We start from the raw sequence: 20,937 nt of genomic DNA on the forward strand, positions 1-20,937 counted from the left end.
GCGCACTACGACGAGGCCATCTCTGACTGCGTCGAGTTCTTCCACCGCTCCGCCAGGGTGGACATCAGGTCAAGGCCGTCGACGTCGGCCCACTTCTGAAAAATTCCCATTGTCGTCGTCGTCAACTTCGTCCTAGCAGTTGGGATATCCCAGTTTGTGTGTGTGGGCATGTGTATATATGTGCACGTGTCTATGCAATCTAGATTAGGTTACTTAAATTTGCTCATGTGTGCGTGTCTCTCTGTCATGTTACTATGTTTTTTTTTTTGGCATCTGTCATGTTTTCGTATGTTACCGTGTTATTAGTACCATGGGCAGCGAGCGGGCCAACGGCCGGCTGCAGGTCAATGGCAATCAAGTATCAAAGTTGGTCGTTTTGGACGTGAGGATGTTGCAAGGTTCTAATGGGCTAGCGATAACTGTGCTATAACTTTATAGTAGCCTTCCTACGCAAAAAGATAAAATAAAATAAAAAACCTTTGCAGTAGCCTTTTAGACATGGATTGATAGAGAATGAAAATTAGGAACACAAGAGAATGAAATGAAATGGGAGACATCACCAGGGAGAAGAGTTGGGCGATGAACCATGGATTGATAGAGCGTCGATCCATGTGAGCAACCTAAAACACCACATGATCTCCGGTATCCCGACTCAGCCACGACAACCACACTAGGAATCAGATAGAGCAACGAGACCTCTATTTTGTGCCACATAGTCTCAACCAACAGGATGTTCTCACCATGGACACTAATAGATAACATAGACATGAATTAAACTCCATTTGAAACACTGATCTATAGTTCCCTTCCACTCTAGGTAAGCTATAATGGGCTATTTAAAACTTTGCACATAATTATATAAGAAAGAATGGCGAAGCTATAATGGGATTAGTTCCCTTCCACTCTAGGTAAGCTATAACGGGTTATTTAAAACTGTGTACATAAATATATAAGTAAGAATAGCCAAGCTACAATGGGTAAGAAACATTGATCTATATATATGACACCAGATTAGTGCTCGGTTTTGATGTTCGAACATGTGTGTATATGTCAAGTGAATGCGATACATATACGATGTCTGACTGTATTTTTATTTTTATTTTTTCATCATTTAAGAAAAAAAAAGACTAAATGAGGCTTAGCTTCGCTATAGCTTTACATAGCTTCTGGCTCAGCCACCGCTAAATGGCATAGCTAACTATCTAAAACATTGGATATGTATAATGATTATGTTATATATTAAAAGGATATATGCTAATTTATTGCCCTATATGCTCTACGTGATTTTCCTTCCTTTTATTTGCAAGCAAACATGGAAAGTCAATAGAACACATACCAAATTATGCCATTAGTACTATGGTAGATGGTCATGTTCTATGTGAAATATCGTGTTGCTACGGTATATTTATTTGAAAAAGTCACCTTTGATTATCGAATTTTGTTCGTCCTACTTGTATGAAAGCTATCTTGATCGAGATTGACTCGAGACTGTTACAAGTATAAAAACATTTTTACAACTCGATAAATAGGCCGAGGAAAATTATGATGCCAACTTATTGTATGAACCGGTCTATATTAGCATTGTACTAAAAAGTATGAGCGGTTTTCATGTATTTTTCCAATTTGAGAAAAAAAATACAATCTAAGTGTAAGCCATTTTCATAGATCGACAAATATTTATGATCGGCCAATGAAAAAGGTCATGATTTTAATTTTTAATACAATTTAATATATTTATTCATTTATATTAAATAAAATGGTGATGCTAACTTTAAGACAAATCTCCATACTATCTCACAACTATTTTGTTCCATACGAAAAAAATATTTGTTGTGAAGTGTTCATGACTATAAAAGGTGACATTCTTGTATTTTAAGAGAGATAATATTTTATTCTTTGTATTTCCATGTATTTGAAAATTAAATATGCGTGAATTCTAAAAAAATGCTCATGATCTTACCAAAAATATTTATGTATTTGCCACAATTAAACTGAAAAATAATTAATTTAATAAATATCTTTTGGAAAACTTATTTAGAATAAAAAATGAAAATACAAAATACAACATCTTTTTTGAAATACGTATTCAACATAAACACAAAAATAAACGTTTCAAATCCATAATGATGAAGAATAAGAAAAGAACATAATAAGGAGAGTAAAAGGAATATGAGACTGTCCGTTCGGGGACATCCGATAAAAAACAATATGAGACCTTCGCTAATAGGCTGGCCCAACTGCATATGGTGTCTGAAACGAGCGACGCAAAGATCCTATTCTTCACTCACTGCCAAGATTAGTGCGCAGTCAGTACAAATTGTGGAGACTACCGGAGAATTTCAGCATATTTTATCCGTTGGTCCTGCGGTTGAGCTTTTACTAGCAGGTTCTGCGTGTCTTTCATGGGTTTTATCCTATTTTTCATTGACCTTTTTATCATTATTTATATTTTTTATTTATTTATTTATTTTACAAATGTTTAAAAATTAAATAGTGTTTTAAAACAATATTCAATATTTTCTTAATATTGTGAACACTGTTTTAATTAATGAATATCTTCCTAAATACAACAACTTTTAAAGGTTTCCGAACATTTCTTAATTAATTAAATTTATTAATCCCTGAAATTTTTATATTTGTTGACATGTCTTAAACAAATTGACATTTGTGAAGTTCTTGATTATTTTCGAAAATTGAACTTTTTCAAAAATTATTTTTTAGTGTATATATCACAAAAATCAGCATTTTTTTGAGTAACTGGTTTTTCATCAGTTTTTTTCAGAGTAAACATCACATATATTTAAGGGAGTACCTAGAACTCATCTAGATGAGATATAATTTGGTCTCAGTCATTTTGAAAACAAGAACAGATACAACCCACGTCAGCACACACGTATCTTATAGCATCACATCCAATGGCTATAAATGGTGAATGAGACCAAATTATATATCATCTAGATGAGTTCTAGCAAAACTGTATATTTAATAGAACAACTTTGCAAAGAATAGCATTGTTTTTCCTCCGAGCAAGTTACCCATCCATGTGATTTAACATGTATCCTTCGGTTTGAGCAAAAGGTGAAAGCGCCTATCAACAACCTCACCACTCGCCTCTAAGTCTCATTGTATATTAACCCCGCAAAAAAAAGTCTCATTGTGTATTTGAATTCGCACTGATGAACCTCGGTAGAATAACTCCGTGATTTGTTTCCAAAAAAAGGAATTCACTTAGATCTAATTTTGCTAAATAAAACTGGGGTGCAAGGAATTATGAAAATATACCGATGTTTTTTTTTCTTTTCAAATGGAAATACCTATCATGTATTTTTTTAGTAGGTACATAGAACGAAATTTGATGAACATAAAAGTAGTATGGAGTACACTAATTAAAACAAGTGCAATTTATACATATTGTCCATAGCAAATTCTGTTGCTTTTTCTTGTACCGAGAAACAAAAATATACATGCATGTGTTGCATGCTATAAACGTTTATTGATTCATCACTATCACCGAACGTTTACTCAAGAGACAAGATCCAAGGGCCAATTACCAACTCCTGCACGCACGCATCACGACGGACGTCATCGATTAGAAGGACGGGCGTGGCTTGACCGCCGACGAGCCATCGTCGGCACGGTGGCTGCTGGCCGTGGTAGCGGAGCTCTTCTTCTTCCTCATGAACAGTGCGCCCACCAGCGGGATCAACGGCTTCTTCTTCTTCTTCCTCCCCTCCTCCTCCTCGGCCGCGGCCGCCATCGCCTTCTTCACCGCCTCGTGCCCTGGCCCGGCCGACACCTGCCTCTGGAACCGCGCCTCACGATACTGCGGCCGCCCCGCCGCAGGCGCGTAATGCGGCTGCTGATGGCGATGCAGCTCCAGCACCACGTCCCGCGGCGGCGAGGGCGCGCGGTCGTACGCGGCCGCCGGTGGGTCGGCGAAGGTGACGTACCTCTTCTTCTGGAACTCAGCGGCGGCCGCCGCGCGGTTCGCTGCCATGGCTTCGTGGCCGTTGGCCGGCGGGCTCTGGTGCTGGTGCTGGTGCTGGTGGTGCTGCGGCTCGTCGGTCTCCATGAACTTGAGGTCCTCCACCTCGATGACCTTGGCGCGGGCGTCCTCGTCGCGCGCCTTGAGCTTCTGCAGCTCCCTCATGGCGCTGCTCAGCTCCTCCTGGAGGGACTGGATGCAGCCCGCCATCTTGTGCTTCTCCTCACGCTCCTTCTCCAGCTCGTGCTTTGCGTCGTCCAGCTCCCTCGTCGCCGGCGCTGCCGGCATGCGACGCGGCGGCGGTGGCGCCGCTACCATGGCGACGGCGGGGGCGATGGTGACGGCTTGGTGGTGAACAACGGGTCTTGGCGCTGCCGTCACTCGATGCTGCGTGATTGATGGGGGAGGCAAACAAGGATAGAGTCATGGCAAGACCAAAAAGAAGGATTTAATTGCACTGTTTGATGGAAGAATTGAACAAGAGTGCAAGTTATAGCAAAGCTATTAGAAAATTTCAAAAACAAAAAAATTGTTTTTTAACGACAAAACCAATTGAATTGTTGATATATGAACGATTTAACAGTTGAACTATGTAATCTTTTTAATCAAGTGTTAAGCCTCTTTTTTGGGATGTGTTAAACCTCAAGGACATATCTAACCAAAGTGCTTTTACATAAGTCTTTTTATTAATAATCGGTGATAAAAGAGAGAAAATATAGCATGTTGTAAACATTGCTTATACATGTTGAACATTTTATAGATACATGTTGAACATTTTATAAATACATGTTAAACATTTTTCCTAATACATGTTGAACATTTGTCAAATGCACATCGAACAATTCTAAAATACACGGCAAACATTTTTCCAACACACACTGAACAGTTACGTAAATGCCATGGACATTTTTTTAAACATGCGAAGCATTTTAGAAGCGTTGAACATTTTCTTAACATTTATTGGGCTTTTTCACAAATGTCATGAACATTTTTTAGAAAGGTGCAAAACAATTTTGAACTATTAGATTTTTTTTAATGTCAAGAACTTTTTGTATGGTATAAAACGTTTTTCCAAAATTAAAGGTACACATATTTACATTGTAGGGATATATTTAAAATGCTATGAACATGTTATTTTTAAAATGTGAGAATTTTTTTTGAATGTTATGTACACTTTTATACAAATAACATGAACAGTTTTTACATTACATGAAATTTATTAATGCATGGTGAACTTTTTGGAAAATTAAGAAAAGTAATTGTTAAAAAACAATATTTAGAATGTGAAAATAAAAAATGAACAAAATCAAAGGAATGAAAGATACGAACAAAGCAAAGCGACATGGGAGACGTAGATGCTCCTTTCTGCCCCTTGGACAAAGTTCCAATGTTAGTTTGACTACACGTCTACACCCATTTTCGAGACTTCGACACTTTATTTAGGTGAAAAGTGGTACGATTGTGAAATATAATTGTTTCTTATTTTTTTTATATAATTAGATATGCCACTCATTGTCACATATATGAACAAATATTTATATAATAGAAGAGTGCCAGGATGCATCACCCGCAAAAGAAAAACTAACACTGCCAGGATGCATGCTTTCTCTGCCACCTTGATCATCACAGTACCAATCAACGCCATCATCAAGCGAAAGTTCGGAGTACACCTTTTGTAGCTGCCTTAATTCAGGTGGAAGGAACATATCTCAAAGTCTTGATGCACACACTTTCCAATCTGATCCCATCAATCTAGCTAGCTTTGCCCTACTTTAGTTAACTACTAGTGTAATGAAACAGAGATTAAAAATGTTGTGAAAGTACATGGTTCTAGTATCTTTCATAGTCTCTGTGTTAGTAGGTAGGTAGGAGAGACACAGCATGCATATGCATGTTTTCCAAGAAGAAACATTGCATATACATGCATGCACCTCGCTGGCAAAGCAGGAGGCTGCTTTTTTGACACATATTTTTCGTGGGTTGGAAGAAAGGAATACCTAGCTAGCTAGAACACTTCATCTAACACTTTATCTTACAGTAATGTTAACCACCTTTTCAACCGTGCTCAAAACATTGAAGGGAAGAAGTATAGTAAGACAAGACGAGAGTGGATTTCATAAAATTCCAAAACTAAGCTAGTAAGTTTTTTTTTTCTTTTTGAAAAAGTTCAAGAAACGGGTGCGTAGATATTATAGTGAGCCTTGCCCCAGCAAGTTCTCGTGGAAAAGGGAAATGCTTGGGTAGTTTGTTATTTTGCCCGCAGATGAATTACCATTTTCATGAAACTTGACACCTGGGAAGAACTCGGGGTCCTTTGCATGCGAGAGATTCTTTTTTAAATCTTTTGGATAAGTGGATTATTTTCTTGAAATGGGAGCAAATACACCGAGTACCTTAGAGCTTTTCCGACTAGTATGTACTACCTCCTCTCTTTTTTTGCGGGTACCTCGGTTTCAAATTGTAAGATGTTTTAGATATTTTAGATGGACTAAAATGAGTGAACAAATATGCCGTAACACACGTCTACATACATCTGATTCATAAATGACTTATGCAACAAAAGTATTTTAAACTTTTGCGTTTCACTCTCCAATAGCGTGCGCCGGAACTATATCACTGACTAGTTTTCTTGCCTCGCTAGCAAAGCTAGATTCAATCTTGCCGATGCAACGAATAACGCATAAACTGCTCTAGTCCCCGATGGCCGATACACGAACGAACACGGGCTAATTAAGTAGTACTACTAGCAAACTAATTAAGATGGTTCGTTGGATGCATGCATGCATGATGAACGAGCTAGGGGAGGTATCACGCACGCGTAATCGTACCAGCTGATCGGCGGCGGTGTTGGCGTCGCGGGGGGCGTGGAACAGGAGCTCCCCGGCGAGCACCCTCTCGCCGAAGAGCGCGACGGCCTCCTTCACCGACTTGAACGGCGCCCGCGTGTCGATCTCCGCCCTCCCCACCATCACCACGCCGCCGCCGCCGTGATCCATCGGCGATCGATCAATCAATCACTGCCTCTGCTCGATCAGCCCAACCGACCAAACGCAACCAGGGACAGGATGGATCGATCAGCTCAGGAATGCGGGCATGCACATCGGAGAATATATGTATGTGTGTATGTACTTGACGGATGGATGCAACTAAGTAAGATGAGACAAAACGGCAGCAAGATGGATGCAAGTGGGGATGTGGTTAGCGGCTGAGCTAGCTAGGGAAGAGGTTAGGACGTTGTTGTATGCTAGCTTGTGCTTGTGCTTGCCAGTACGGTACCATACGAGATGGCAATGTAGGGTTTGCATGTGGTGGTGGAGTGGAGCGGGGAGTGGAGGTGGGTTCGTTGCTTCGCGTCCACTTCACTGTCATATTCCCTAATCGTTGCGCTTCATTTGGTGAACGGTCCTGATCAAGCCTCTCCGCAATACATGGACATGCGTCCATGGCTACATAATACTCCTTTTTTTTTTTGAAAAGGGGGGCTCCCCGGCCTCTGCATCAGAAAGATACATACGGTCATCTTATTAATCGAATAAAGTAGTGCCAACATGGTTCGAAAGGTCTTCAAAAGTAAAAAAAAGCACAAAAAGCTCATACAGAGCCAAAGAGGGCTAGAAACATCAACTAGCCAAAAAACAACGCCACAACCGGCTGGCTATAACTAGATAGGGATACTAAATGCCTATCCTATTACATGACCGCCATCCAAACCGGTTGAAAATATTCCGAGCTACCATCTCCCATCGGGAAGACGCAGTAGCCAAACGCTCCCTGGCCTCCGTCGGAGTGAGTAGCGACCACATACGGATGAACGCCGTGGCCCTGAAGATAACCTGCAAAAAGTGAATGGTTGTTGATCGGTTAAAGACTAAGTCATTTCTGCAGTTCCATATTGCCCATAAAAGTGCACAAACGCCAACCCGAATGTGTCTTGCATTGTCAGAATCCACCCCATCGAGCCATGTTCCAAATAACATGCTAATAAAGGTGGGCTGATTAATATTAAACGCAATATGAACCGACCGCCACAGAATCTTAGCCAACGGACAATCGATAAAGAGGTGTTTGATGTTTTCGTTATGATCACAAAAGCTACATCTAGACGAGCCCACCCAATTACGTTTTGCAAGGTTATCCTTAGTCAAAATGACTTGTTTATGCACAAACCATATAAACACTTTGATACGTAAGGGTACCTTAACTTTCCAAACATGTAACGAGGTAGGGATGACGGTAGAGTTAATGACATCCAGATACATTGATTTGACCGAGAACACACCGTTCTTAGTAAGTTTCCAATGCAGCTGATCTGGCTGTTGAGACAACCGGACATCCATTAAACGTCGAACAAGATGGAGCCAGGCCTCCCAACGATTTCCAACAAGCGTCTGTCTAAAACTGATATTGAGGGGAACGGATTGTAAAACAGTCGCAACATAGGCTTCTCTACGTTGGACAATGTTATACAAAGAAGGATATTGAAGTGCTAGTGGGGTCTCCCCAAGCCACGTATCCTCCCAAAACCTCGTAGTGGTACCATTCCCAACAATAAATTTAGTCTTGTTGTAAAAGAGTTGTTTAACTCTCATCAAACCCTTCCAAAAGGGAGAGTCAGAAGGCCTCACATTCACCTGAGCCAAGGTTTTAGCAAAGAGATACTTATTGCGCAAAATCTGTGCCCAAGTAGCATCCGTCTCAGATGATAGCTTAAAAAGCCACTTGCTAAGGAGACATATGTTTTTGACTTCCAGATTTTCAATTCCTAGGCCACCTTGGTCCTTAGGTCTGCAGATAATATCCCACTTCGCAAGTCTATACTTTCGTTTCAGCTCATCAATTTGCCAAAAGAAACGAGATCGATAGAAATCTAACCTTTTCCTAACTCTTAATTATACTACGTCCGTAACACCAAACGAAAGAAACATGCATATACGCATGGCACGTTAGTAGTAACATGTGTATATATATCTCGCAAGAGAACCACCATCGAATTGGTTGGAGGGTTAGGAGGGTATTATCTTCCTATCCAATGCAAATTATCCTTTTAGGAAGAGTCGACCTTCTCCTCGATAGAGAGGATGATACTAATCATTATTTTAAATAATCAGCTATGCAACGTTAAATTGTACATATTTCGCAAAAAAAAGAAGAAGTTAATTGTACACATTCTTTTGAGCGTGAGGCCCCTCCAGAAGCTATAGCGCAAAGATAACGCGCGGGCGATGCTATTTACTGGTGGCTCGGCCAAAAGAAATGAAAAGTGATAGCGAAGCTAAACCCCATTTAATGTTTCCCTTCAATCATGAAAAATTGGAGAAAATATAAGCATACAAGCGAGCATCATATATACTAGCTAGACATACGCATTTGAAGACATCAAAAGACCGGGCACATTTATCCAAACTTTGCATCAGCGCATCATATATATATCGAAAACAAAAAGGAGGAATGGGGAAGATGGATGGCTCTGTAGAACTCATTCGCGCCTCACCTCTGGCTATATATAATGGCTTAGCGGTGCTAAATGGCTATAAATTTAACGGGGAATTGGCGGCTTTTTAGCGCTAAAAATGCATAGATTTAGTGGGAGGGCTCTCCAAAAGCTATAGAGGGTTATTTGAAGCAAATATACGCTATCTTATGAGGTAGATGATTTTCAAAGTCGTATGTTTTCTTTTTGTTTGCGAAAAGGCCAAATGCAATGTATTAGAGCCAACCCACCCATACAATATTATCCTTGATTTTCTATAAAATAAAACACAGATCCTTAGGGAAAATCAAGGTCATCTTCCTCCTATACTCATCGACACTGTATCATGAGAAGTTCGATGTCACCTCTGGGCCACCGTGTCACCAATTGGAGCCAGGGAAACATTGTTTGAAGTAATATACCAGAAGACGTCGTCTATAGTGGTCTGAGAAACTGATAACTGCCCAGTAAAAGAAGGTGAGGGAGAAGGTCTGGATGAGCACCCAAATCTGCCTAGTTCATGCATATCAATGACCCAGAACATGTATACAGCTTCTAAATTAGCCTTCTTTGTGTGTGTTCTACATGTAGACGGCGTATGTTGGACGTGACAATGGGCGCGAGAGCGACGGCGCACCCACTTGACCCTTGGTCGGTCGTTGTATATAGCTTAGGCATGTACTCCCTCCGTCCTAAAATTCTTGTCTTAGATTTGTCCAAGTACGGATGTACCAAGTCACGTTTTAGTATTAGGTACATCTGTATCTAGACAAATCTAAGACAAAAATTTTGGGAAGGAGGGAGTAGATCGATGAGGCTCGAAGTGGCCACGCATAGATGCATGGGTCCATTTGCTTGCGAGCTGCACCCTCCATTTGAGAGTAGAGTAGAGTAGCTCTCAAGATCCACTACGGCCGCAGCTAACTTGGGATTTGGGGAACATGCATGTGGACAGTTGCTCAAATACAATATAGTGCTACTATTGCTTCATGCATGTCACTATCAGGAGACTGTCCGGTCTTGATCTTTCCCAGCTTGCAAGCAAGCAAGATTCTTCTGGAAAGGAAAAGAAAAAAAGGTCCTGAACAACACTAATATGGGCTCGAATTTTCTAGCATTGTGTCTAGGCACTGCTTGCTTCCAAGCAAGAAATATTAGCCTCTTGTAGCCCAACTAATCGCCATGTCTTTAGTTTTTTTCAGGGGTAATCACCATGGTTTTAGTATTATGTTGTTGTCTGGGTGTAGCTTCCTAGGCCACAACCGGGTGTTAGGCTCATCTTCTTCTGGGCTGGGCTGTTAATACTACTATGGGCTTATTGCGTATACTTGCTAAGAGGCTTCTGTCGGGCCGAATGGTCCTGAGCCCCTAAAAAGGAAATTTCCTATATATATTTTTTCAACAGAGGGATTTCCTATTCTGTTACCATTTGTTGCATTAAGTCGCTAATATCGCGCAAGAGGTAGCCACCATAGGTCCGTCCAGTATAAACATTGCAGGTGATTTCTTTTTTGTTTTTTTCTTCATCCAGTTTTCTTCGGGACTAAAGCGCTTTATTATGGTTTTGCTTTTTCTGCTTTTGTGATTTCATTTGATTTTCTAATGATTTTCAACGATTTCATTTTTGCCCTTTTGACTATATTCTTTATTTGTATTTTATTTTTTATTTACTTTCCTTTTCCTTATACTGAAAACCATAAATATTTTCAATTCTGAATACCTTTTCCAATTCAAGAATATCTTTTATATTTCATGACCATTTAATTCATAAACCTATTTACAATAACATACTTTTCTATTTTCCCTAAAACAATTTTCCTAGTAACAGGAGCATACTTCCAAAAAAAAACTAAAACACGTGCAGAAAAAAAAGGCGTTTCCCGCTAGTGTGCCTAGCGCACCATGTGGTGACGCTGGGCCATGCAGTCCCCTGAATGCATGGCAGCGCTCACTAGCTGGGCCGGCCCGCATTACCTTTAACATCTATTCGTTGCTGAAGGCGAGGAATAAGAGTCGCCCTCAAATGTGGTTAGTTCTTTCACGAATTCCTTTATTATTATAGAAAAACGTAGTAGAAATGGTAAAAACGAATAAAAAAGAAATGACTATTTTTTAAAATAAATAAAAAAATGTAACTGCTGACATGCAACTGAGGAAACACGTTGAGCTTTCTTTTGGGTGATGAGGATGGACCGGGGCTGGCGTTCATCTCGTGCACAATCACATGGACACATGGGATGGGATCCACACCTTTTACAGTTGGCCGTTGCTTTCCATGTATGAAAAAGAAAACGTAACAGCAATATTACAAAAATTAGCATGTAAAAAAGATGATTTTACGAGAGAAAAATAACTACCACCACTACTTATTTTGACCTCGAAATTTGGTTGATGTCTCGCGAGTTCGTCGAGACAAATGTACATATATGGAGGACCAGTCTACACATTAATTTTAAAGAAATAAAATCAAGATAAAATCAAGAAAACTAAATTTCTTTTGGGAAATAATTCATCCCTCTTCGCAATATCCGGGCCACTTTGGATATTAACTAATTTAGGCCTTGCTGGCAAGATGATGATGATGATAATAATAATAATAATAATAATAATAATAATAATAATAATAATAATAATAATAATAATAATAGTAATAGTAATAATAATAACATCAAACACAAATAAACATAATTAAATTTAAGTACTTTAGACCAGTCAAAGCAGTAATATTTGGTCTATGTCCTACAAAAAGCGGCTTCACACATGTGGCATACCAGTGAACACACAAAAATCTAAAAAAACATGAATAAAATTTACAAAAGGAAAAGCATGAAAATATATTTAGGCAAAAATATTAATATTAAGAATTCAATGAAAAGTTCAATCTTCTATATGAAGTTAATAGTCCATCGATTATTTTTATTTTTAATCCTCCTCGAGTTCGTTCGTCTGGACGTAGTCGACGGAGCTCCGACATAGATTCCCGTTGTCTCTTTAGAGTGGTGAGGTTACGGTTTCTCGTCATGTGGCGAGATTTGGTGTCAAGTGCTTCAGATCTATGCGTTGCATGTGCGCGAAGACTTCTCGCTTGTCATCACAAGGTGAAGCCAACTCCGGTAGAAGAGCGGCGACAGTGGTGCGTCGGCGGCTTGTTCTGGCGGCAGCAGTGCTCGTTCGATGCTCTCGAGATCTTGACGTAATCTTTATTATGTTTGAGATGCTTTCTACTCCCTCTGTAAATTAATATAAGAGCATTTAGATCACTATTTTAATATTCTAAACCTCTTATATTAATTTACGGAGGGAGTACTTCCGATGAACTTTTATAATAGGTCTGATGTTTTCGAAAAAATAACTGCAAGATGCTAGTATATGCTAGGTACTGACGCTGCAAAACTGTAAAAATAGCTGACGTGTCTACAAAAATGATTTAACTTGTTCGATGACAAATAGGAGCGGAGCGCGCAAAGAAGCGATTTTTATCTCTGCTTAAAAGAGGCAACAAAGACAGCTTTTTTCCTGCCACCTTCCTCGATTCCATCCCATCATTCGCCGCATAGATCACCACTAGTCCTGGCATCCAGTTGCTCCCCGCCAGCCTCGACATGTCCGCCGCCGTCGGGTCGCCGTACCGGGCCGCCCCCGCCGCGCAGCACCGCCGGAGGGGGCGCGCCGGCGCCGTCACGCTCCGGTGCTCCAAGGTGGCCGCGGCCGCGCCCGTCCTGGACGACCTGAGGCTGCAGTGCGCGACGCCGCTCCCCCTGCTGCGGCACGTGGCGGGCGCCATGGCCGCCGGCATGCGCGCCGGGCTCGCCGCCGACGGCGCCGGCGAGCTCAAGATGATCCCCAGCTACGTCTACTCGCTCCCCACCGGGTAACTGACCAACTAACCAGCTCATTTGACTTCCTCCCTAGAGATTCAGACATTCAGTGGCTGTGGTTGGTACAGTAAACAGATGAGTTCTTCAGTCTAATTCAGTCCACCAATTAGTTTTTGTAAATTGGGCTTAGTGAGTGTTGTGAGCCACTAGATTTGATCTGGTTATGAGTGTCGGTTAATTCAGTTCGGTTCCTGAATTAATTTCTGCATCACCAATGTTGTGCTGAAGGAGTGAAACAGGGCTGTTCTATGCTCTGGATCTGGGAGGCACCAACTTCAGAGTGCTGAGGGTGCAGCTGGGTGGAAAAGACAGGCGCGTCGTCGACACCGAGTCCGAGCAAGTGTCGATCCCAAAGGAAATCATGCATGGTACAACAGAGGTAGCCGGTTCACTGATTTGTTTTCTTATGAGCTAGCTAATTGGCTCTGTTTTCAGAAAGAAAGAAAAAATACTACACTGATCCGGAAAATTAGCATATAGGTTCATATGGGCAGAGCATGTCTGACATTTCACACTGTGATTGTCGCGCTTGAACAGGAGCTGTTCGATTTTATCGCGGCGCGCCTGTCGAATTTTGTAGCCAAGGAGGGCGGCAATTTTCAGCTTCAGGAAGGCCGAAAAAGGGAGATAGGCTTTACGTTCTCCTTCCCGGTGAGGCAGACGTCTATTGATTCTGGCATTCTGATCAAGTGGACCAAGGGTTTTGCTGTCTCTGGGACTGTAAGATTTTCTTTTCCCGAATACAATTTTCTCATTTTTTGTGTATTGTACTTGGTTATTTCTAATACCAAGAGTTGCAAGACCAGAAATTCCCTGCTCAAACCAATAATATTTTTTCCCACTGAATATAGCTTATGGATTAGCATGTTAGTTTGTTTTTTCAGTTGAATTCATGCTCACGATAAAGCAATATGCTGGTCTTCGCAGGCCGGGAAGGATGTGGTTGCCTGTCTGAATGCCGCCATGGAGAGACAGGGGCTTGACATGAGTGTATCAGCTCTGGTAAGCAACCATCAAGACTGATGTTATTACTTCTAGATTATATAGGGGAAGAGCTTCATTGCCTTCCGGATTCTGTATCGGAAAATGCACATAACCACAACAAACTTTGCTCAGTATAAGAAAACAAATCTTATAAGCTAATTATGCGCAAAGCAAATGGGGTACCCAATTACCATAGTGGATACTGAACTTTGCTTTTTTGCTTGTGCTCTGCTTTGTTACGGTCTGAAATGACATCATTTCACATCAAAAGATATATAGTTTGAAGTAAGTGAAACACACTTAACAGGTGAATGATACCGTTGGAGCCTTAGCGGGAGCGCACTATTGGGATGAGGATGTGATGGTTGCGGTGATTTTGGGCACCGGCACAAATGCTTGCTACATTGAACGAACCGAGTCCATCCCAAAGCTCCAACACCTCGGGCTTGGAACAGGAAACACGGTATGCTGCAACTAGGTCACATCTTTAATTTACTCCAGTACTGAACTGAAATTGGATACATGCCATTCCAACGTTGCTTTGCAATGAAAAAAGGGAGTGAGTGGAGTAAAATGAAGTCTTTATTTTTTTAGAAAAAAAAGGCATCAATCAACCCACATAGCCATAAATTTTTGTAAAATTTGTCATTGCTGGAAATAAGAGAATAAATGCCAGCACATTGAGTTGGTTAAAGTTTGTAAAATGTGTCATTACTTGAAATAATAGAATAAATGGCAGCACACTGAGTTGGTTAAAGTTTCTAAAATGCAGATAATCAACACTGAGTGGGGAGCTTTTTCAGATGGTCTTCCACTAACTGAATTTGACAGGAACATGGATGCTGAGAGCATAAATCCTGGTGAACAGGTAAAGCACCTTTTTTTTGTTCGCTTATAAATTCATATGCTTATTTTGATGGCATGTTCTGCTTTCAATGCCTGCAGATATTTGAGAAGACGATCTCCGGGATGTACCTTGGAGAAATAGTCCGGAGGGTGCTGGGAAAGATGGCTCACGAGTCTGATATTTTCGGTCACTCGTTCGCTGACAAACTAGCTGAGCCATTTGTTCTAAGGCAAGTTATTCCACGTTGTAGCTTGCAGAGTCCAAATGTATCCTTTTCCTTTCATAATTTTGTGCCACTCTAAGCTGAACCACAAACACGATTATAGAACTCCGCATTTGTGTGCTATGCAACAAGATAACTCCGACGATCTTGGAGAAGTTGAATCAATTTTGCGCGACATCATCGGGGTAAGTTCCTGAACTTTTTCAGTCATATATGGCCATCTAAGACGGCCAGTACTTGAGCGTGCAAGTTTTGTCCATAACCATGGTTGCAGGTCAACCAATCTTCTGTAGCGGCACGAAGGGTTATCGTAGAAGTTTCCGATTGCATCGTCAAGAGAGGCGGGCGGTTGGCTGGCGCCGGCGTTGCTGGCATTCTTCAGAAGATGGAGAATGATTCCAAGGGACTGATATTGGGGAGAAGAACAGTGGTAGCGATGGACGGCGGACTTTACGAGAATTACCCTCAGTACAGGTCGTACATGGTTGAGGCTATGGCGGAGCTTCTTGGTCCCCGGGACATGGAGCACATTGTCGTCGAGCACACGAAAGACGGCTCGGGGATCGGTGCCGCACTTTTGGCAGCTGCAAACTCAAAATATGCAGCAGCTCAGCTCTCGGCGTGACGTTCATTAGGAACTTGCGAAGCGAAGAGTTTGCTCTAGCCTGCTAGGAACCTTGGGCGGGTTCCGGAAATCTATTCTCGTGCTCAGGAACATATTGCATGAACATATTGAGAGGTAGATACACAGGATCTTCCTCAGTGACTCCCAACATCACTCCTCAGTCTCAGATGGCTGAGATTACTTGTTAGTATTGGACTGTAGAATCTGGTATGTTTCAGGAATGTAAAATAATTTCAGTTATATTTTGCTAGTGTCATATTTAAATGAAGAGTGTCGTTGAACTAGCTCAAATATCTGAATGAAATACACAGTAACTTTTTTCCAACAAATTACACTTGGTAATCCCTTTTGAGATAAGATATACTCCCTCTGTAAACTAATATAAGAGTGTTTAGATCACTACTTCAGTGATCTAAACACTCTCACATTAGTTTACGGAGGGAGTATGAGCTAAGCATATCCACTTATACAACCATTTTCTACATGATCATGTAGCGCATGATCTTTTGTCATGCACAGTAATACAGACAGTAGTGCAATACCACAATGTTTTTGTTGATACAAGAACATAATGTTTGTAGTGAGCTTCTCTTATTCTATTGCATAAAGGTACAACCATACGCAGCAATAATGACATCATTGACATGTGTTGAAAGTGTAGGTAACTTGAATCGCCACACATAATGTTGTGCTTTCTGTATCACTCGGACAGCGTAGCGTTGGGCCACACGTGTGGAACAGCTCTGAGTTTCAGGTCATACCTTCTGCATACCGTAATCCCAAATTTCTCGGACATGTCAAATGAAGCGAGGCTAGACGCATCAGGAAGCTTCCAGTCGAAGTGATACAAAAAGTTTGCCAATGCCATCACCGCAAGTGACAAGGTGAACTGAATCCCGGTGCATTGCCGTCGCCCGGCCCCGAAGGGAATGAATTCGAAGTATGTTCCATTGAAGTTCACCTGGGTGTCCTCAAACCTCTCTGGCTTAAACTCTCCAGGACTGTTCCAGTTTTTGGGATCTCGAGATATCGCAAAGACGTTAATGTAAACATTGGTGCCTTTAGGTATGTCATAACCCATAACTGTACAATCCTCTCTAGCCGCGCGCGGGATCAGAGGAGAGGCCGGATGCAACCTAAGGACCTCCTTGATGACCAACTTTGGGTACCGGAGTTTAGTGAGATCACTATTAGTAATGACAGACCGACCTTCACCTAGCACCTCCCTTACTTCTTGCTGTGCCTTGGCCATAATTTCTGGGCTGCGCACGAGCTCCGACATAGCCCACGCCAAGGTGGTTGCTATTGTTTCGGTGCCACCTGCAAACATGTCCTGCAAACGAAGGTCATGGAATTAAAGGGCCATGAAACATCTATATGATTCAACAAAAGAACAATATGTGAACTGGGATATGTCCTATTCCATTCATGCATAGTTGCACAACTATTACTTAATCGTCTAAGTATTGACCACAAATAGCTTTTTTCTTGTTTTTTTTTGAAGAGGAGGAATAAACCCGGCCTCTGTACAGTCATTTTATTATATTATTGCTAATCCCCCCCCTCCCCACACATTTTCGCAGGGTGAGCAAATCTTTCTTCCAATTAAATTTTGGCAAGTCAGCTTTTACGCAGGTTTACGTAGATTGTCTACGTAGAAGTAGCAAAGCCCTTTCCCTCAAAAGAAGTAGCAAAGCCCACAAAACAAATACATGGATTAATCCAAAGTCAGAATGAACAATACAAGCTTTAGCACGTAGTTGAGATTAAGAGAGATACTCACAGACAAGACGGCGCCTATAGCGTCCGTGGTTAGAGGGATTTCCAAAGAGCCCTCCTGCTGAAGCCTGAGCAGCGCGTCCAGGAAGTTCTCATCGACGCTGGTGCTGCTACAGGCACCATCGCTTGCAGCAGCTCGCGCGGCCTGCCGCTCCTCAATGATGCCTGAAATGATGCGCTTGATGCAGGCGGAGCTCTTCTTTATGCTGCGGCCGCCATGGCTCAGCCACCGCGCCAACCGCGACGACGGGAAGATGTCGACGAGACAGGAGCCGCCCATCAGCTCCAGCGCCCTGCCCAGCTCACGGATGTACTCGCGCTGCCGCGCAAACTTGCCGCCGAAAACCGCCCGCGTCACCACGTCGTTGCTCAGCGCCGCCACCTCCTGACTGAAGTTAATAATGGCGGCGCCGCCGCTGGTCGAGGCGGCCGCGGCGGCGGCGATCGAGCGGAGGAGGCTGCCCACCTCCTCCGCCCTGATGCCCTCCATGCGCTTCACCTGCCTGGAGCTGAGGAACTCCACGACGCACACCTTGCGCATCTGGCGCCAGTGCTCGCCGTAGGGCGCGAAGACGACGTCCTTGCCGCCGCACCCGAAGATGTCCTGCGTCGGGGTCCCCGGCCGGGTTGCGAAGGCGAGGTCGTTGGTCCTCATCACCAGCTCCGCGGCCTCCGCGCTGGAGACGATCACGGTGGGGACCTCGCCCAGCACCAGGTGCATCAGCGGGCCGTGCTGGCGAGACATGTCCATCATCCTGCGGTGTGGGAGGAGGCTGACGACGTGGTGGAGGCTGCCGATGACCGGGAGAGTCCATGGCCCAGGAGGTAGCTGCTGCTTCTTGAACTTTTTCGTTCCGCCGTTGAGCTTGAGAAACCAAAGGGCAAGCACCGTGGATAGGGCTATGCAACACAGGCTTAACCACTCCTCCATGGCAGGCAGGTTGGCGAGGGTGCACTCGTAACCAATCTGTGTTGGCTTGCTTATCATATATGTGCTTCAACTCTGTAGAGAATGATTTGGTGCATCGATGATTGATTGATCGTGCACTAGGCATCTATATATAGGTACAAGGGGTGCGACGAGTATCTTGTCTCCTAAGATACACGTACATACAGAGGGAGATAAATACTACAGGTATTGCATATATACAGGACCCAGACATATGTACATGTACACATGTTGAACAAACTCTACCACCTTCGTCCCATAATGTCCCATAATATAGGACGGTTTTTGCAAGCTAGTCAAAAACGCTCTTATATTAATTATGGGACTAAGGGAGTAGTTCAGTTTACAAAAACGTTTTATGTTATGGGATAGAGTGAGTAGCTAGTAGCCATTCGCTTAGGAGAAAAATACTTTTGTGGAACATGGTTGCTACTGTTTTGGTGATTTTTATTTTATAAAAGATTATAATTGCTCTATCATGCTTTTGGCTTCTCCTAGTCCCACACAGCTCGAGTATGCATGGATGGTGGTTGGTTAAACCGACTGTAGTGACATTTTATCTGCCATCAGCATTTTTTTATCTCAGGGCTCGATTCGACCCAGAGGGCTCATTTATCTGCCATCGGCATGTTTTCGCCATTTTCTTTAGCTCAAAAAATCTGCCATGGAATGAACCAAACATGTGCCATGGCAAAACAAATGAGTCAAAACTGCTACCATGGCAACACAAATGAGGCAAAGTGTTGCGATGGCAACAAGGAGCTAACGTGCTCATTTCGCTGCCACACAGCGGTGCTTAGCCAGTTTGTTGCCTTGGCAACATTTATCAGCAAACCTAAAGCCGGTGTTTCCTATGTACTCCCTCCGTCCGGAAATACTCGTCATCAAAATGGATAAAAAAAAGATGTATCTCCAGAAATACTCGTCATCAAAATGGATAAAAAAAAGATGTATCTACTGATACATCTTTTTTTTATCCATTTTGATGACGAGTATTTCCGGACGGAGGGAGTATAGAACAACGACGAGCAATTCTCTTCTATTCGATTGGCGTTAAAAAATGTAGCACATATAGACTTCAGGTTTGTTCTGTTCATGTTCTCAGAAAGTCCAACACCATATACATTACTATTAAAAGCTTGCAGGTTGACGGTACCTGAGATGTTTCATTCATAAAGTCTCACAAACCACTCTTGTATCACATGTTTGCTACGGGTGATACCAGAGCGGTTTGTGAACACAAAAATCTTCGGAACACTCAAACTAGAACCTCCTACTGGTAACATATATGATGTTGGACTTACGAACAAAACCATCCTGAAGTTTGAGTGGGCAGCATTTGTTGATGCCAATCAAATGTACTCCCTCCGTCCCATAATATAAGAACGTTTTTGACACTAGCGTAGTGTCAAAAACGTTCTTATATTATGGGACGGAGGGAGTAGATAATTATTCATTCATGTTTATCTATGTAGGAAACCTTCTAAGTTTCATCAAGTATATAATATTGGATCGACAACTATAGATAAGTAAGGAAATGAGCGAACATGTTACCAACAAAAATGAGCCCAATATGCTTCCATGGCAGCATTTTTGAGCCAAATGCTCATTTTGGCATTAGTGAAATTTTGATCTCAAGGCTACCATATGAACTATAGTATCTTGTCTAAACAGTGCATACTAGCTTCAATGAATGAACGTGTTCAACACTACTATCATGTTTAAACTATACTAGTTTTATGGAAACAACATGTTCAACACTACAATGTTTAACCATAATATAAAGCATTTTTAAGTTTAATACTCCAAACATATCGATAAAGTACCAAAGGGCCTGACCAACTACTCTTATTTTGCATCATCATCATCTAGACATATGGTACTCAGGAAGAGAAACGGCCCTGCATGTCTATGGTGGAGCACGACTATCAACTTCTCTTAAATTTCGACGTTGTACTCCTCAAGTAGTTGCCTCCACCCGTTGATGATGAGGCGTGCATCTTCAGGACTCATATGCCACATCTTTATGAGATTGACCCATATCCATGTGTTGCAAAAGAATCCTCTCTAATGTGTGTACACATAAATATGTGAACAACGAGTCTCATATATATGCCAAATTGTAAACATACAGAGATTTATATTATAATCTCGATTTCGATTCCTAGGTGTGTGTGAGGTTCCTTGAACATCAGCC

The 20,937-nt window shown here is 42.0% G+C and overlaps 3 protein-coding genes across 4 annotated transcripts; 1 reads left to right on the forward strand and 2 right to left on the reverse strand.

The window, feature by feature from the left end:
- Positions 1-3,356: 3,356 nt before the first annotated feature.
- Positions 3,357-7,318, reverse strand: LOC123043049 (WEB family protein At1g75720). Of its 2 annotated transcripts, none has more exons than XM_044465395.1 (2): positions 6,802-7,318; positions 3,357-4,372 (listed from the first exon to the last, which is right to left on the reverse strand). In XM_044465395.1, the coding sequence occupies exons 1-2, from the start codon at positions 6,979-6,981 to the stop codon at positions 3,590-3,592; spliced, it is 963 nt and encodes a 320-aa protein (XP_044321330.1). In that variant the 5' UTR covers positions 6,982-7,318; the 3' UTR covers positions 3,357-3,589. The 2 variants fall into 2 exon arrangements, with proteins under 2 accessions (XP_044321330.1, XP_044321331.1); XM_044465396.1 differs by having other exon boundaries at positions 6,814-7,310.
- Positions 7,319-12,972: 5,654 nt separating this feature from the next.
- Positions 12,973-16,341, forward strand: LOC123043050 (hexokinase-4, chloroplastic). Its single transcript, XM_044465397.1, has 9 exons — positions 12,973-13,326; positions 13,562-13,712; positions 13,871-14,053; positions 14,261-14,335; positions 14,625-14,780; positions 15,090-15,185; positions 15,263-15,393; positions 15,491-15,572; positions 15,662-16,341. The coding sequence occupies exons 1-9, from the start codon at positions 13,058-13,060 to the stop codon at positions 16,010-16,012; spliced, it is 1,494 nt and encodes a 497-aa protein (XP_044321332.1). The 5' UTR covers positions 12,973-13,057; the 3' UTR covers positions 16,013-16,341.
- Positions 16,342-16,712: 371 nt separating this feature from the next.
- On the reverse strand, positions 16,713-18,722 carry LOC123043051 (zealexin A1 synthase-like). Its single transcript, XM_044465399.1, has 2 exons — positions 17,796-18,722; positions 16,713-17,345 (listed from the first exon to the last, which is right to left on the reverse strand). The coding sequence occupies exons 1-2, from the start codon at positions 18,720-18,722 to the stop codon at positions 16,713-16,715; spliced, it is 1,560 nt and encodes a 519-aa protein (XP_044321334.1).
- Positions 18,723-20,937: the final 2,215 nt, after the last annotated feature.

This window comes from Triticum aestivum, chromosome 2B, assembly GCF_018294505.1.
Source record: "Triticum aestivum cultivar Chinese Spring chromosome 2B, IWGSC CS RefSeq v2.1, whole genome shotgun sequence".
NCBI classification, from domain to species: Eukaryota; Viridiplantae; Streptophyta; class Magnoliopsida; order Poales; family Poaceae; genus Triticum; species Triticum aestivum.

Excerpts from the sequence above, each read along its gene's own strand:
- LOC123043049 (XM_044465395.1), bottom strand. The coding sequence starts at position 6,981 with ATGGATCACGGCGGCGGCGGCGTGGTGATGGTGGGGAGGGCGGAGATC. Across the intron at positions 4,373-6,801 it reads ATCAGCTGGTACGATTACGC|CATCGAGTGACGGCAGCGCC; the intron begins GTGCGTGATACC and ends TCAATCACGCAG.
- LOC123043050 (XM_044465397.1), top strand. The coding sequence starts at position 13,058 with ATGTCCGCCGCCGTCGGGTCGCCGTACCGGGCCGCCCCCGCCGCGCAG. Across the intron at positions 13,713-13,870 it reads TCATGCATGGTACAACAGAG|GAGCTGTTCGATTTTATCGC; the intron begins GTAGCCGGTTCA and ends GCGCTTGAACAG. Across the intron at positions 14,336-14,624 it reads ACATGAGTGTATCAGCTCTG|GTGAATGATACCGTTGGAGC; the intron begins GTAAGCAACCAT and ends CACACTTAACAG.
- LOC123043051 (XM_044465399.1), bottom strand. The coding sequence starts at position 18,722 with ATGGAGGAGTGGTTAAGCCTGTGTTGCATAGCCCTATCCACGGTGCTT. Across the intron at positions 17,346-17,795 it reads CTATAGGCGCCGTCTTGTCT|GACATGTTTGCAGGTGGCAC; the intron begins GTGAGTATCTCT and ends CTTCGTTTGCAG.